The sequence below is a fragment of the Homalodisca vitripennis genome, chromosome 4 (assembly GCF_021130785.1).
Source record: "Homalodisca vitripennis isolate AUS2020 chromosome 4, UT_GWSS_2.1, whole genome shotgun sequence".
Taxonomy (NCBI): domain Eukaryota; kingdom Metazoa; phylum Arthropoda; class Insecta; order Hemiptera; family Cicadellidae; genus Homalodisca; species Homalodisca vitripennis.
In genome coordinates this window covers 608,172-624,994 of record NC_060210.1, presented here as the reverse complement: position 1 = coordinate 624,994, position 16,823 = coordinate 608,172, and the positions used below count along the sequence as shown (strand labels likewise).

The 16,823-nt window shown below is 33.9% G+C and overlaps 1 protein-coding gene across 1 annotated transcript in view; it reads right to left on the bottom strand.

The window, feature by feature from the left end:
- The window catches only part of LOC124358879 (dedicator of cytokinesis protein 1-like), a gene marked incomplete at its 5' end in the record, with an annotated part of 34,133 nt that extends 19,523 nt beyond the window's left edge, over positions 1–14,610 (bottom strand). The window contains 7 exon segments of the mRNA XM_046811114.1: positions 572–729; positions 6,190–6,396; positions 8,957–9,083; positions 12,302–12,525; positions 12,528–12,554; positions 14,436–14,501; positions 14,503–14,610. Of these exon segments, the coding sequence (XP_046667070.1) occupies positions 572–729; positions 6,190–6,396; positions 8,957–9,083; positions 12,302–12,525; positions 12,528–12,554; positions 14,436–14,501; positions 14,503–14,610 (917 nt within the window).
- Between the last annotated feature and the right edge of the window lie 2,213 nt (positions 14,611–16,823).

Sequence of the window (16,823 nt, the reverse complement as noted above, 5' to 3'; positions counted from 1 at the left end):
CGAACAACAGAACAGTTGAAGACTTTAATGTACTGCCCCTAGTTGAACAGAGGGGTTCTGAGATTAAATATGTCAATTATAATGTAAAAGAAGTAAAAATATTAAAAAGGTATGTCAATTAAATAAAATCGCACAATACCACTTTGACTTTCCTACAGAATTTACTCTCATTATCAAAGAAGTTAACCCTCTCTGCTCACTGGTTAGCAACTGAGACCAAACAGAATAATACACCAGTAGATCCTCCAAAAAATACTCTCCTGGATCATAAAGGATATGAAAGGTGAAAGGATCATAAAGGCAACCTGAAACCAGCATCAGTGTTGAGACTTAGATCCCATGGAGTACTTTGGGAATAAATAAGAATCCGCCAGAAGATGATTCTCTATTGTCTGGAGTCCAAGTTCTTGCCTTATTTAATTTGAAAGGCTATTATTAAAGGCTATATTAAAGATATATATTTGTTATTGTTGTATGCTACAAAAACAAAACACTAGTTAATAAATAAGTACATTTTACTTTACTTTCAAAAATAAAATACAATATTATTTCCACTAAGAGGCTATCTTACCTGTGTTTAAAAGTAAATCGGAGATGACAGCCCTTAAAGTCTTCGATTGGGACAGCTATCTTGAACGTCTCACTCCACCTTGGCTTGTCCTCATGGTAGTAGATGACAGACCTGTACTCGTTCTGAGACTGCACTCCTCCTCCCAGCATGATCACACCCTGTCATAAATATTGGGTTCAATGTTTATTTTGGTGATTGATGAGGCAGCAGATAACCTTCTAGCTACCGACCAACAGTCCGAGTGATTTATAATTAGCTTAAAACATTAATTTAAAATAGTATTTCATCCATTCTCAATTCAAAACATTAATCTAAAATAGTATTTCATCCATTCTAAAGTCAAAACATTAATCTAAAATAGTATTCCATCCAATCTTAATTCAAAGCATTAATCTAAAATAGTATTTCACCCATTCTTAATTCAAAACATTAATCTAAAATAGTATTTTATCCATTCTAAAGTCAAAACATTAATCTAAAATAGTATTTCATCCATTCTCAATTCAAGGAGTACTGATGTTGAAAAATTGGATTCAGACCTGCCATGACAGTTGTAACTACATTAACGTCATTTGTTTAAGTAAGCTTTAAATCAAATTAAGTCAGATCTGGTCAAAGAAGACAATTTTAAATCTATTTACTTTATTTCGTAATTTATTATAACAAACTATATCTAAGTTTTCCTGTACAAACATCGTCAAAAAATTGTTTACAAAGTTAAAATTTCCAAAAAATGTTGGCCTTGCTGTGTAGAGCCATCTTAGTCAACAGATGTTAAACAGTAACTGCCAATGATACACATCCACCTGTACAAGTGAGTTGAAAGGGGCGGAGCTTTATCAGAATTGGCTGAAGCTTATCCGACCAACAACCAATATAACTAACAGTGACCGATGCCTTTTTTATTACAGGCTGCCAGCATAACTAACGATTGGTTTCAGCAAGTTTAAAATATTTAACTTTAATGCTCGTTACCTTTGGTATTGAAAGTCTGTTTACTACTTTGACTGCCTTACAGAATTCACTTTCATTATCAAAAAAATCAACCCAGTCTGCCCACTGGTTACCAGCTGATACCAAACGATACACAGGATGTCAGACACCAGTAGATCCTCCAAAAATCGAATTTCAACTAAAAGAAGATCAAATACTAAATGAGAGAACGAAACTGCCTAACCACGTAATGGAACTGTTAAAGCTATGCATTTAAAGTATTTTGAACCAGAGGGTAAAATTTACTATCATTGCAATTTTGGGAATGGCAATGGTATCTATTCTATCATTCATTTTTGCCAGTGCCTTTATTGTTCAAACCAAAGATCTGGTGGAGATACGTAGATGACACTTTCATTGTCTACCCTCATGAGACACTGAACTTAATGAACTTTTGTCCCACATAAACAGCATTTCTGCCTCCATTCGCCTTACCATGGACTTAGAAATCCAAAACAAATTCCCGTTTCTGGATGTGTGTGTAGTAAGAGATAGGGACGCCCTTATGACAACAGTTTATTATAAGAAAACACACATCGGCCAATATCTAAATTTTCAAACGAACCATCAAAAATCTGTCAAAGAAGGAGTCTCATTCTCTTTGTGTGACAGAGCAAAGAGCTTATGCTTGAACAAAGATGGTTTAAAAGAAGAAATCAAAAACGTTGAAACAGATCTTATAAAAAATGGATACCCTCAGTCAGTCATAAATAATTGCAACAGAAACAATAGAAAAAACAATAGAAGATGAAAACAAAGAAAAATGTACATACATGTCAATCCTTTGTGTGCCGGAATTATCTGAGAAAATTAGAAGAGTAGGCAGAAAAAAAAATATTAGTAATGGTTTCAGAACACAAAACACTCTTAGACAATCTCATAAAAATCCAAACTAAAAATGGCACACAGGACTCAGAAAACTGTTTAAAGTATAACATGTTCTTGTAATAAGGATATATAAGAAAATAGAAAGACTACTTAATGTGAGAACATTAAAGAAAATACAAAAAAAAGCGCTAGTGGAAGCCTACAAATGCTCAACATTGCTGGTCTGGAAATCATCACATGACATGGGATGAAGCCAACATAATTCACCCTGAGGATAATTTCTTTAAACAAAACTTATTGATACTTCATACATAAAATTAGAAGATTAACCATTAATCTTTGGATGTGGTTATGCCCCTTCGGGTACTAATATTAAAAAAAGACAAAACTAGAAATGAACATGAAGATTTTAATAATCAAATACTCATCCAAAAAAATTAATACACACACTATGACATTAAGTTCTATGACCAAAACATAGGATCAAATGCAACTGTCTTTACCCTTCCCCCTCTGCAACCATCACATTCCTGTTTTATTGTTTCAGATGCTACGCAGCACTACCACAGGAAATTCAGACATTGATTTTTCTTGTTAGTGTTCCACTTTTAAGTGTGATGGTGTAACATGTGTTTGTGTTCTTGACTTTTCATGTTCATGACTAGCATTCTGTGCAGTGACAACGCCTGGGTTCATTTCTTTCTGTCTGGACTCCAAGCAGAACTGGTTTTGGTTGTTTCATCTGTTTTTGTTAACATTTTCTTTTTTTATTAGCGGCAGTCTATTGCCACATGTTGTAGCTTTTGTACATGAATATGCATGTCTTCTCACCTGATGAAGAGGATAGATTCTCCTCGAAATGCAGTGTTACACATTTTGTAACATATAAAAATGACAAATGTAGGAATCTTAACTGTCAGGGTTAAAATTTAAACTCATTAATAGTGGTTTACAAAATTACACAACAAATATGATGAAGGTCCAAAATATGACCAATGCCAAGCTCTTTGAACTGTCCGATTAAGAATAAAAGTTAAGATAGTAATTTAATAACTTTTCTCATATAAATCAAAATTATAAACTCAAAAACAGTACACTTGTAACTATCTTGAATAAATATTTGGTTTTTTCAGATCAAAATTTTCCAGTTATAAATTTTAAAATTGCAGTTTGAATAATTAGTGTCAAATAATAGTACCATAACTAACTGTTTTATTTTTAAATTACATAAAAACTGGAAGTAATTGTTTATACACTTTTTGCTTTATATGTCTAAACACAGAAATAAACAAGGTAAATTTTAATGTAACTCCCATTATTGAAGATCTACTGATTAAATTATGGTTAACATTCAAACTCAGGTATCTAAACTTTTTGATCTGAGAATAATACAAAATGCGAATGAATATTTTGCTAAAAACAATATATTTATAGTGCAATATATTAAAATTGAGGGAATCCAGTAATGAGAGCTCATTATGTACAGAAATTCATGAGTGTGTTGTCTAGAGTAAAAATAAAGATATCAAGTTCACTGTAGCTATAGTAACAAATTCAAAATATTTTATTTCTACTCTTTCCTAGTAAAAATTTAATTTTAAAGGTAGTACCCATTGTTGTCCGGATCCTAGCAATGGCATTAAATTAAGTTAAAAGTGAATTTGTACCACTTCCCACTCTAAATCTAATGTATTGAAATGAAATTTCAGTAAGAAACGTAAATTAACATGATGAATGAAAGGAAACCGGTGAAAGCGGCCAAACTCGTGATGGAGGCCATCCAACATCTCAGGACTGAACGAGGATTCACACCCAGGGAAATTATCAAGTTTATTTCCGCCAATCACGGAGTCAATGAGAAAATGATAAAATGCATCTACACTGCCCTGGAGCGAGGGACAGAATACGGCATCCTCAAATCGAGAAGAGGACGATACGCCTTGAAGATAGCACCGACCATCCCAAATATCGATATAAAGAGGAAACGAGAAGACGACGATGACCTTGACTTGAGAGCAGCTTACTGTGGGAGGAGTCGGAGAAAGAGAAGCAGAAGTAGTCACAGAGGGCGGAGACATCGTTCACGATGTGGGAGTAGAAGTAGGAGCCGAAGGAGGAGTCGTTCTCACAGACACGGCCGTCGCCACCGAAGCAGGTGTGGACCCAGGCGGAGGCACAGCAGTCGTCACAGGCGACACAGGGGACACGGTAGGCGACGCCATAGGAGCGGTCGCCGTTCCAGGCGGCACAGCCGCAGGAGGAGCAGGTCCCGTAGGCGCCGTGCCAAGTGCAGGTGCTGATTAAATTAAATTATCCGTATGATGCCCGTCCTCAGTGTAATTTTGTCTTGTGTTTTAATAAAAATGTCTAATCATGAAATAAAAATGTTAATTTTTAATTTAACCTTATAACTAGAAATGGTGAAACTCTACTAGCAAGGCAATTTGGCTTCTTAAAAGACATAATTCAAAAATTCATAAATAGTTTTTATACATATTTTTTCATAACACAATAGTGTAAAAATGAGTTTTAGTTTCTTGTTTACCCTATTATGTTGCATACTGCTATTCATACAAAAATGCACGTTCATGTCCTATTATGATAACTCTGTAACCATCCACACTTATGTGTAGAACAAAGAATAGTTCATACTGAAGTAAAATTAAAACTTAAGTTACAAGAATATTACTAGTTACAATCATAATATTACAGTTGAACCTCGCTTAGACGAATGTCAAGGGCAACTAAAAAAATTAGTTTTATCAAAGTATTCTTAATAAAGAAGTTCGTTTTATCAAGGTTTAATACTGCCATTATTCGTCTTGTAGAGGTTTCTTCTCGCTCTGAGGGAACCTCTATAAAACAAAGATTTTTGAGGCCTACCTTTGTAATACGAATCATTGTGAACGTCAATGAAGCTATTTTTCAATGTAGGCCTAGGTCAAAATACACCCACAATTTTTAAAATACAGTATTTATTATGTATTAAATCAGTTGTATATGATTTTAGAAACTTGTACATAACAGATAAATATTTCAAAAAAAAGGAAAAATTGCAATCCAGTATTGCAAAAGTAGTCAATTTTTTATTGTTTATCTGCATGATTGGTTAACACACCCAGAGTGGAATCTAACTCGACGATGGCTTTGACTACACTTTCATTTAAACAATTTTTCTTCTGGAAAAAATCTTTGACACATCAATAGCTTCTCTTCCCTATTTTGTTGACAGTTCAATGTCAATCACTCTCCAACCATGCATCCTCCCCATCATCTTCAGCTGCTTCATCTTCTTCAGGATTTGAGGGCTGAACAGAAGCCACAATATCTTCATCCGTTAGACATCATCATCATCATCATCATCTACTGGTACATTATCATCAGTCAACAAATTCTTTAAACTCCATTTCTTGGACCCCCAGTATGTTGCTAACTTTGCTCCAGTTTTGAGCTAGACTTATTTCTGTGTCTTTGGGTGCTTTTTTAAAACAGAAACAGTTTTCTCAGTCACCTTACTCCAGGCTTTGCTTAACATCCAGATGATGCGTTATCTTAAAAGATGATTACCAACCCTACGAAGGAGTTGTTGCGAGTCTGAATAACAATGGATCGCCAATAAAAAAGATATACAAACCTGCATTAATCTAGCTACAGTATTCATATAGCCTAGTCTAGGTCTAAATGGTTAAACATACCTAGGCACACTTTTGTCTCACATTATATATAAACATTATTCAACGCTGGTTTTCGTCAGTTCGGGTATACCGATCTGTACCAAATAAACTGGTATACTGTACCTGTAGAGCTTGCCCCTTCTCGCTGCAGACTCGCACGGTAACCTCAACATTCTTGTCCGTAGACTTGCTCCCCTTGGAGAACTCCCCATTCACCAAGGTCAGGTAAAGGTCGTTCCTTACGTTGTCAGGCAGGATCACTTCCGGGAACCCCATCTTGCGTGCTGTAGCTACCTGTCCTAGCACAAGGTGTGGGTTCTCCTCCCGCACCTACACCACACATCAGACTGTACTCATGCAGCAATTTATCAGCTAATTAGTTATCTGGAACTAGTCAATCCAAACCGTCCCTACTCAGATAATGCAACAGATTTTTGGGTGGCAAAATTATTTCTTTAATTTAAATTCACAGACCCTTAATATAACTCCCCTGACAACAGGAACAGTAGAACAAATTTTTTTTGTCTCTTCACAAGGAATTTAAGGCATTTGGAGTAGGAAATTTAGGTCAACTTTGTTATCAGAACCAAATAAAAGTGGCTGAAGATTTAAAATGTCGTTTTTACACAGTACGGTACTTGATTTTTAGCTTCAAGGGATGGTGTGAATTTTATCCATAATTTAAAAAAATTTTACTTTTATAATTGAATATAATTTAAGAACATTACATTTTTTATTAAGGAAAACAGATATTTGTATAATAAAAAACATGGCATGCCCTCCAGTTTACCTTTCATGTACATGCTGCAAAAAGTTCAAATCCTTATCTTCAACAATTTTTGTTTGGGCATCAATTCTGCTTTAAATTCTAGTACACCTCATTGAATAATCCAAATTTGTTTCTATTTTTCTTGTTTTGTTTGTCTCTGTCTTCAGAAATGGTATCTTAAAGGGCTGTGACAAAAATGTTCTTTTAAGATTAAAAAAAATTATTTCAACCTAAAATCAATTGCACCACTATAAATGAATAAAAAACTGGTACTTTGGGATTATACCGACCACACCCAGACATGAATCGTTATTTGACATTTTGCTTCTACTGATTACTAGATTAGCGTAGAACAATATTTCGTCAATATAAAACAGGAATTGTCTTATCGCAAACCCCTCCCCATCCTCAGACAGAGGTCAAAGTCGAGCGGTCTAGTAGATAACGTGATTGCAGAGTCTCGCCGCCCATTCAGCTGGTGCGTCGCTTTGTAATACTTCCATGTTTTACCTCTACATTTCTCCAAACACAAAATTCAACAAAAACAAACAAAAACTATACTCTTTATTGAAAAAAACATAAAACTTGTTTTTATTCTTGATCACACTCCGCCACCCAAAATGCAAGTTCCTCCGCCATCCCTTCGAAGCCCGTGCTGATGTCAACGAAAGAAAAACATGCCTCAAGATAGTACATATCAATAAAATATCACATTCTAGAGGGGCTGATCAGAAATATAAATTGAATTGTAATGGAAAGGCAATTATGTACCGTGCAAAAAACGTAAATAAAATTAAAAACCAGTTTTGTGTTTTTTTCAATAAAGAGTTTAGTTTTTGTTTTGTAATGTTTGTTTTTGTTGAATTTTTGTGTTTAGAGAAATGTAGGGGTAAAACAAGGAAGTACAACAAAGCGACGCACCAACTGAACGGGCGGCGAGACTCTGCAATCACGTTATCTACTAGACCGCTCGACTTTGACCTCTGTCTGAGGATGGGGAGGGGTTTGCGATAAGACAATTCCTGTTTTATATTGACGAAATATTGTTCTACGCTAATCTAGTAATCAGTAGAAGCAAAATGTCAAATAACGATTCATGTCTGGGTGTGGTCGGTATAATCCCAAAGTACCGTAATACCTCCCTCACTTTCACTTTTGGGATCGTCAGATGATTCCGAATCTGAACTGACAAAAATATCACTCATATCGTCAACATAACCTTATTGACTGAAATAACTTTTCAGATTAAACAAAACAATGAAGAGATCAGCTGTTGAAGTTGGGATCAAATCAGCTGACGAAAAAAGGTGAAGTTGACAAACTTCTACAACACAATGTAAAACTGCAAAATCACCACCATAGTTATAAAGTTTACTACGTTTTTACATCCAACAACTATCCAGCTTGCGTATATCGCAAATTTACCGCATTTGAATAATTTATAAAGCCAGTATAAAGGATTTACCAAACGTCCGACATTTCGGACGTCCGAGGTTTTGGCCTAAACAGCAAACGTCCGAAATGTCGGACATCTGAGGTTTTGGCCAAAACAACGATGTCCGATATTTCGGGCCGTCGGAGTGCAAAGAATTAAGTTTTAGCATCAATTCAAAAACACCTCCACTAGACTATTAATTTGCAAATCAAAGGAGCTTAGTAAAATTATGTTAACTTTACTGTTGAATAATGTTATAAAAAAAAACTACTAAAACCATTTTTGGATCTTAATTATTAATATTAAATTTATTGACAATAATAGTAACAATAACAGAAATTAACGCACTAAAAAATCAATTTAATTCAGTAGAAGGCTATCAGTTTTCAAGTCTCAACAATGGCTTTCAGGCCTTAATGAAACTTTTTTGACTAATTTCAGTCTAAAATATTTCATCATAATGATAAAATTGTTTAGTTAATTAAATCACTGAGATAATTATGTACCATTACAATTAACATTCCTTGATATACATTTCAACCAATTTAAAACTCATGATTGTATTTAACAGTTTTTAATTACTGATTGTAGTTTGTTAAAAACCAAAATCCACCAAAACACAAACCCCAACAACCTACAACAATCATGTTTGATTAATCATTAGTTCTAATACAAAGGAGACTTACCTGTTTGATATCGCCATGCAGCATTTTGAAACTGCAATAGAGACCTTGTCCTTTGTGATCTCTTTGGGTTAACTCTTTGTTTGCCAATATTCTTTTCAGCGTTCCTTCCAAATTGTCTTTTTCACACCTGCCAACACAAATAGTTTAATTGGCAAATGAAATTTGGCATTTTTCAAATTATCATTATATATTTGCACATAAGAATGAATAATCATCGTTGTTCGTCTAAGAAACAGGATGCAAAATTGGTTTCCCAACACACATTAGGCCCATCAACAAAATTTTGAACAATATTATTCACTGAAAGGTATTTGCAAAGTAGACAAAGATGTAAACAAAATTTACTAAGAAAATTTACAACAGGCACATTAGTTAATATTAAAATTTAAAGTACCCTTTGGTCTGCATTAAAAATGATTCGATAAATTGTATCCATTATGTATTAATTTGTTTTCCAAATTCTATTTATCTTTCTCTGTTCATGATATTTCTCTTAGCTGTTAAATCAAATGTTCAAAAATTGTTGTTTATTTATTTAAGTAAATTTCTATTTATTTATGTTAATTTTGTTTTTCTGATGTACTATTTTATTATTTTCTGTTAATCCTTTTTGAGAACAGCAAATGCCAAAATATTAAAGGAAATTTATATCAAGAAGTTTACTTAATGTTTGTATTTGAGCATTTATGCATTTATAGAACCGAATTGAATACATATATATATATATATATATATATATATATATATATATATATATTCACAGAAACACGTTTTTCTCTTCAACAAATAAACCACGGTATAATGGTTCAAAACATTTATAAATTTTCGTGTATCTAAGTACACTTCTTCAGATAAATATAAATTATACAAATATTTTAAAAAATTATAGAAAAAGAAGGTAAGAAATCAACAAACATTACAAATAAGTACAATAGATCAGCAGCTGATGGTCCATAACATGTGTGATTAAGTAGACAAAAAATAAATTTATCTTAAATTAAGATCCCTTGGATGTCTTGTCTGCAGTACCAACTGGTGTGCAGTTTCACTTTTTTTCAATTTCAATCTATTAAGGTTTTCGTTTGAATTTTCAGGGATCTTATTTATACCTTTGATGGTATAACAATTTTCTAAATGGTTAAAGGTTTTTCTACGTCGCTATGAACAATGTCAAAATCAATGGTCAGTAAAGGATTCGATGTTTGGCCGACATACTGTTTTTCACAGACGTTACAATCAAATTGATAAATAAGGTTTTTAGTGTCACAGCTGATGATAGTTCCTTTGATAGGATATACATGATTGGTTATATTACTTTTGAAATTTTTACTTGTAGACATGATCTTACAGGTTCCATAATAAGGTTTTTGGCAAGGTTTACAACCAAAGGATTGTGATTCCTTATTTACCTTTTTTTATAGGACCAGTACAGACCAACATCTGTTTAATGTTGGTTGCCTTTTTGAATACAACTCTTGGATTTTGAAAATATTGAGATATATATATATATATTTACATTCATTAAATTTGTATAAATGGCAATAGCCGAATTTAATTTATTTAAACAAACATTGAATCGCAAAAAGTACTTGCTCCGCCGGGACTCGAACCCGGATCTCTACGAACAAATTTTTGCGATTCAATGTTTGTTTAAATAAATTATATATATATATATATATATATATATATATATATATATATATATATATATATATAATATATATATAATATATATATATTATATATATATATTATTATATATATATATATATATATTATATATATTATATATATATATTATAATATATATATATATTATATATATATATATATATATATATATATATAATAAATATATTATAATAAATTATATATAAATATAATATATATAATATATATATATATATATATATATATATATATTATATATATATATATATATATATATATATATATCTCAATATAAATATATATATATCTCAATATAAATATATATATATATATATATATATACACACACACGAGGTCTGTCCAAAAAGTATCCGACCGTCAACCAGTAGGCAGCCGTGGCTTAACGGACCGGCTCGAACCGGTTATTGGAGAGGAGGGGCGAGCCTACTCCTTCCCATATTAGGCATTGAATACGATCCGGTCACTCAGTGAGTCACAGCGCTCTGTTCCGTACAGTACTGCTGTGTGTGTGTGTCGCATTTCAATATGACTGAATGTGTTGAGCAGCGCATTTGCAGTAAATTTGGCCAAAAACTTGGCCATTCAGCATCACAGACGATTACTATGATACGGAAAGTTTATGGTGACGTGTCTATGGGCAATACACAAATAAAAGAGTGGTTTAGACGGTTAAAAAATGGCCGCATATCAGTGAAGAGTGATGACCGATCTGGCAGGCCTTCAACAGCCAGAAACGCTGAAAATGTTGAACGTGTTAGTGCAGCAATTAATGAAAACCGTCGATTGACTGTCCAAGAGCTGGAAGAAGATTTAGGAATACCAAAATCGTCAGCCTGTAACATTTTACACGAAAATTTAAAAATAAACTGTGTTTCAGCAAAATTTGTTCCTCACACTTGAAATCGCACAGGACAATCTGGATTTGATAAAAAGTGACCCAGGGCTATTTAAAAAGTTATTACTAGTGATGAGTCATGGGTTTATGGCTACGACCCTGAAACAAAGGCTCAATCTTCACAGTGGAAAACTTGCAAAGAGCAACGGCCGAAAAAAGCAAGACAAAGTCAAAGCAATGTCAAGACAATGCTGACAGTTTTTTTTGACCAGGACGGCGTTGTTCATCACGAATATGCTCCAAGAGGCCAGACAGTGAATAAGGAGTATTATCTTGAGGTCCTAAGGCGGCTACGAGATGCAGTGCGAAGGAAACGACCTGAACTGTGGAGAAGCCGTGACTGGATCCTGCACCACGACAACGTGCCAGCTCATTCCTCAAATCTTATTCAGCGTTTTTTGTTCAAACATGACATCAACCAACTACGACAGCCTCCCTACAGTCCTGACATAGCTCCTTGTGGACATCTGGCTATTTCCAAAATTAAAAAGAAAGGAAAAAGATTTGATGATGTTGAACAAATAAAACAAAATGTGACGAAGGACCTGTTAGCCATTCCGCAAAATGAATTTAAGGAGTGTTTCCGGAAGTGGGAGGAGCGTTGGAGTAAGGAAGGGGCTTGTGGAGGGGAGGGAGTACTTTGAAGGGGACCAGATTGCCGTTGCCGCTGAGTAACATCAGTTCATGCCAGACGTCAAGTTTGAATACTTTTTGGACACACCTCGATTTATATATACATAAAGTATGGCATGACTCACGGTAGAAACGGCAAGAAGTGATGTTTGTCCTCGTCCGTCTCCATCTTGCCGGCGACAAAGAGAGTGATGTCCATGGCTGCCACACCATATGGCCGCCTCAACACTTCTATCACCGGAGGTGGCTTGGAGACACTCTGGCGGGAGTGTTTCTTGTTGTCTTTGTCCGGTTCTTTCACTTCCATACCTCCTAGCCTCACCACGTAACACACCAGGTACACCCTCTCTCCCGACCCAGATCCCGAGAACCTAAGTCCTACAACATGACACTTGCTATCAAATAAATAGAAACGAATATTTTAGACTTAAACTTGATAAAATGCAATGGAAATTGTTTGGAAAGCTTTCTTAAATTTAAAATAAATTACTATTCTTTAACCATGAAAGCTTTACTTTGTATCATGGATAGGACTAACTTTCACCAGATACAGCTTTCTACTAATTTTAGATACACTTTATAATTTAGAAAAGAATTAAAGGTCTATGTTAGAATACCTAACTAAGATTAAGTTTACTTATTTTTGTGCTAACATGTTTAAATTTAAATGACAAATCATTTTCAACTAGTTAAAGGCTTCTTAAATGTTTTAATTCCTATATATGATAAACAACAAGCACCCAAATAAATTAAAAGCTACAGTATGTGATAATACAGTACTTTAATAATTATCTATATATGTAGACCCAGGCAGATTAATTTATAATATAATGGAATTTTGTGACTGTAGAATATACAGCAAACTATTTTTAATATTTTGGAAATAAATTCATTAGATTCTATAAAATATTTTGATCAAATCATGAAGAAATATCATTAAAAAACCAATGTAACAGAACTAAAGTTGGCTTGAAGTTTCATATATTACCATACATAATGCTTATGTTTGTGCATTGTCAACACATCTGCTACCTCTATAACGCCAACAGCTGTTATACAGTAAAAAAAAGACATGTGAATTTCCTTAGTAATCACACTTGTATAAAAATTTATCCTCTATTCCTAACATTTTCTATCATGAGGTTTGAAGTTTCTTTTTCAAACATTCGAAATTTTACAACCTATATTATACATAAAAATACATATTTATTTTTCAGTTAAAGAGAGCATATATACTGGAATCCCATTTAATACTCTGTCCAATTAAAATGGTAGAAGATGTGGCATAGTAAATAAAAAATTATACCTATTTCCCTGAAACTCTTCTTATCTTTTTAAAATAGCCTTGTGTTTTTAAGATATATTTAGTATTTTTTAGTATTCGCACTTTGACTTTTTGCAATGTTTTTACTTAAAAATGTATAACTCTTTTTATAAATCATGATATTTGATTCATTTGGTCTTATTCTTTACCTCAAAATTGTCTTTTAAACAAAAATGGTTGCCCTACATCAAATTATATTTCTCTTTTTCTTCATGTTTTATTTTATTTATTTATTAGCTTGGAGTTATAAAAAGTATATATGTTGATTATTGATTGAAGTATACCTAATAGATAAATATAATTGTAAATACACCATGAAAGTAATCTGGATTACTAAGTAGATTATAGCCTTCTTTTAGTAAAATAAATAAACAATAATATACAAGACTTTAAAATTATAATGTATAAAAATATTTTACTACAAAAAACATAGAAGAAATCACAAAACTATATGTTTTTTCATGGAAGGAAATTAATTTATTAGCCACTGGTATGTAGTTACGCTAATTTAACAAAATAATACTGTTACAGCAAAATTACTAGGTAACAATGAAATATTCTTCGTTTAAAGTTTGTTATTGACGAAGGGAGGTTTGAAAGGATAACAGGATTTCGGACTTTTGCCATTGTTATTTATACGTTACAAAAGGTATAGCACCTTTAATGGTGTTACAAATTGAATATTGTTGCAAAGCACTTCCGCCAGAAACACACAGTGATATAAGGATTAAGTCATTAATGTAATGTATATTAAAATCACCAAAAGGATAAGGTAAACTGATGTCTTTAAAAATAGAAAAATTAGTAACATAAAATTGTTCTTTGCAATTGTTACACTAAATCTAATTTTAAATGAATAAAAAATTAAATCACGATTAGGTATAGTAAACATTTAATTTCCAGAGAACCATTAACAGAGGACACTATGACCTAACCGTAAACAGAACACGTAAGTTGTGCATCTGGTCTATCTCACGAGCCAGTCCCTCTCGACTCCATCGTTACCACGTAGCTCTCGGTAAATGCTCGATTCTCCTTGCCATCGTAAAGTGTCATGAGGAGCTCAGCGTCATCAGCCATTTTGCACACAAAGTTGCGCATGGACACAAACAGCCGTGTGCGTCAGTTGTTGGCTTAACGGTCGTGGAACCTTCTTGTTCATCGGCTCCGACTACAAAATAATACGTGGTTTTATGCAATTCTGTAGAATATTACCAACATTGAATAAATTGATTAAAAATATAATTTTTAAAACACCTCTTGTGTTTAATTTAGTTGTTATTGTACTAGTTTTCTTTTTTTATAACCATTGAAAATTAATAAAGATACAGGTACTTACGTTAGCTTTTCGTATTCTCTCTGATGCCTTCTCATGATGCTTATATAACTGTATGGTGGAAGTTTGCTCAGGATTCAGTATGTTTCCATGTTCATCTCTGACCACCATGTCTAGCCCCAGTAATCTGCAAACATACAGAACTGTTAATGACCAAAGTGAGTTTAGCGACTTAGGAGCCAAGATATTTACATGCATAGACATATGAGATTTCTTGCTGATTATAAATTCAATTTATAGATTAATATAAATCTAACTGTTGACTCTTTGTCAGACTGTATCTTGCAGGAGATTCTAAAGACTGTGTATTGAAAGGCATTGTAATTGAATTTTTATATATTAACAAATAAATGACCATTTATTTAATATTCATCACTATACAACTCTAAACTTTGTGACAGGTCGTCTAGCACATGGTCTTCCCCACCATACTTTTACTTCCTGCATTCTTTCTCTAGGAAGTAAAGAAGAAGTCTTTCTCTACTCATTCCCATATCTCTCACCTCTTTCGCAACAAACTCTCACATCTCCAATCAGTATTTTGACCTCCATTTTTGACTTCTAACCTGTGTGCCTTATTGTAATATTTTTCTCAGGTTGCTATTCAAATTATATAACACTATAAAACTGTATATAAAGATATTTTTTATCAATTAACAATATCACGGTTTTGCCACAGAAAATATTAACAAAAGCTTGCTCAATATCAATATAATCTGTTTTAACATGAATTTATGGAACTCTCCTTTCTATAAAATCAGAATTTGTTCTCAATCATCACTGACGTTGTGAATACTATATGACTAGTGTTATGTTTAAAGGAATCAGTTAGTTATACTTTATCATGTCTGGGTCAGATTCCAGTTCCTCAATCTAAAACCTTGGTACTTGTACCAGTTCTAATAATAAGTATAAGAAGCGCTATAAAATAAGGTTTCTGAAACCGTAGAGCAGCAGTAAATATTAGTTATTGTATTTCACAAAGTTGATATCATATCCTGCTACAATTTTACTATAAAAATTGTGAAAAATCGTGCGATTGAGGTGTGCAAGCACCTACGGTCATACCATAAGTAAGAGTGGGTTTGATTGTGAAATAATCCATTTATCAGACAAAAAGTTTTTTTAAAACATTCATTAAAACACCAATCTTTGTTTTTTCCCTTTGGAAAAAACAAAGATCTGTATCATCTGTAAACATCTGTATCTTTATACAGATGTTTAAAATGAACATCCTATATTAAATTGACTATGTTTAATTAATATGCGAGATTGCACCAATTTGACGCAATTTTAAAAAGTCTGGAGTATCATTAGGATTAACAATATCAACAGCTTGGGAACTTGTCTTATCTCTTCTCATACATTTCATCACAAGATCTTCACATTTGTTAGTCTTTTCCTCACTTTGTTTTCAAAATAATTATAACTGTGTTGCCTCCTGAACCCAATTCAGCAATATTTGGGGTGGGGGGGGGGGGGGGTGGGGGGGGGGGGGGGTGGGGGGGGGGGGGGGTGGGGGGGGGGGGGGGTGGGGGGGGGGGGGGGTGGGGGGGGGGGGGGGTAGCGCGGAGAATACCCTGGACAAAATGAGACACACAGTTCCAGTTGTCCTGACCCTCCAGCATCACTTGACAGACAGAGTCCACCGAAAAAACACCCAGGAGTGCGTGTTGCGTCAAGTCGGGGCCTTTCCCAATGTGGGCAGCGGAAGAATGTATGCTCCGCATCATCGGGAACACCCGGGCAATAAATGCAGTCCGGTGAACCGGTCTTTCGCATCAAGAAAAGGTAGGACTGAAAATATCCATGACCGGTGAGAAAACTGGGTGAGGTAATAGTCCACCTCACCATGTCGCCGTTTCACCCAGAGCTGGTACCATCGGTATTCAGCCGTGCTGTCCAACGTCCTCGGGTCTCTTGATCCCACAACTCCTGCCATTGCCGGTAGGTGCGGGTGCGCTCTTCTGATGTGGCACGTTCCTTG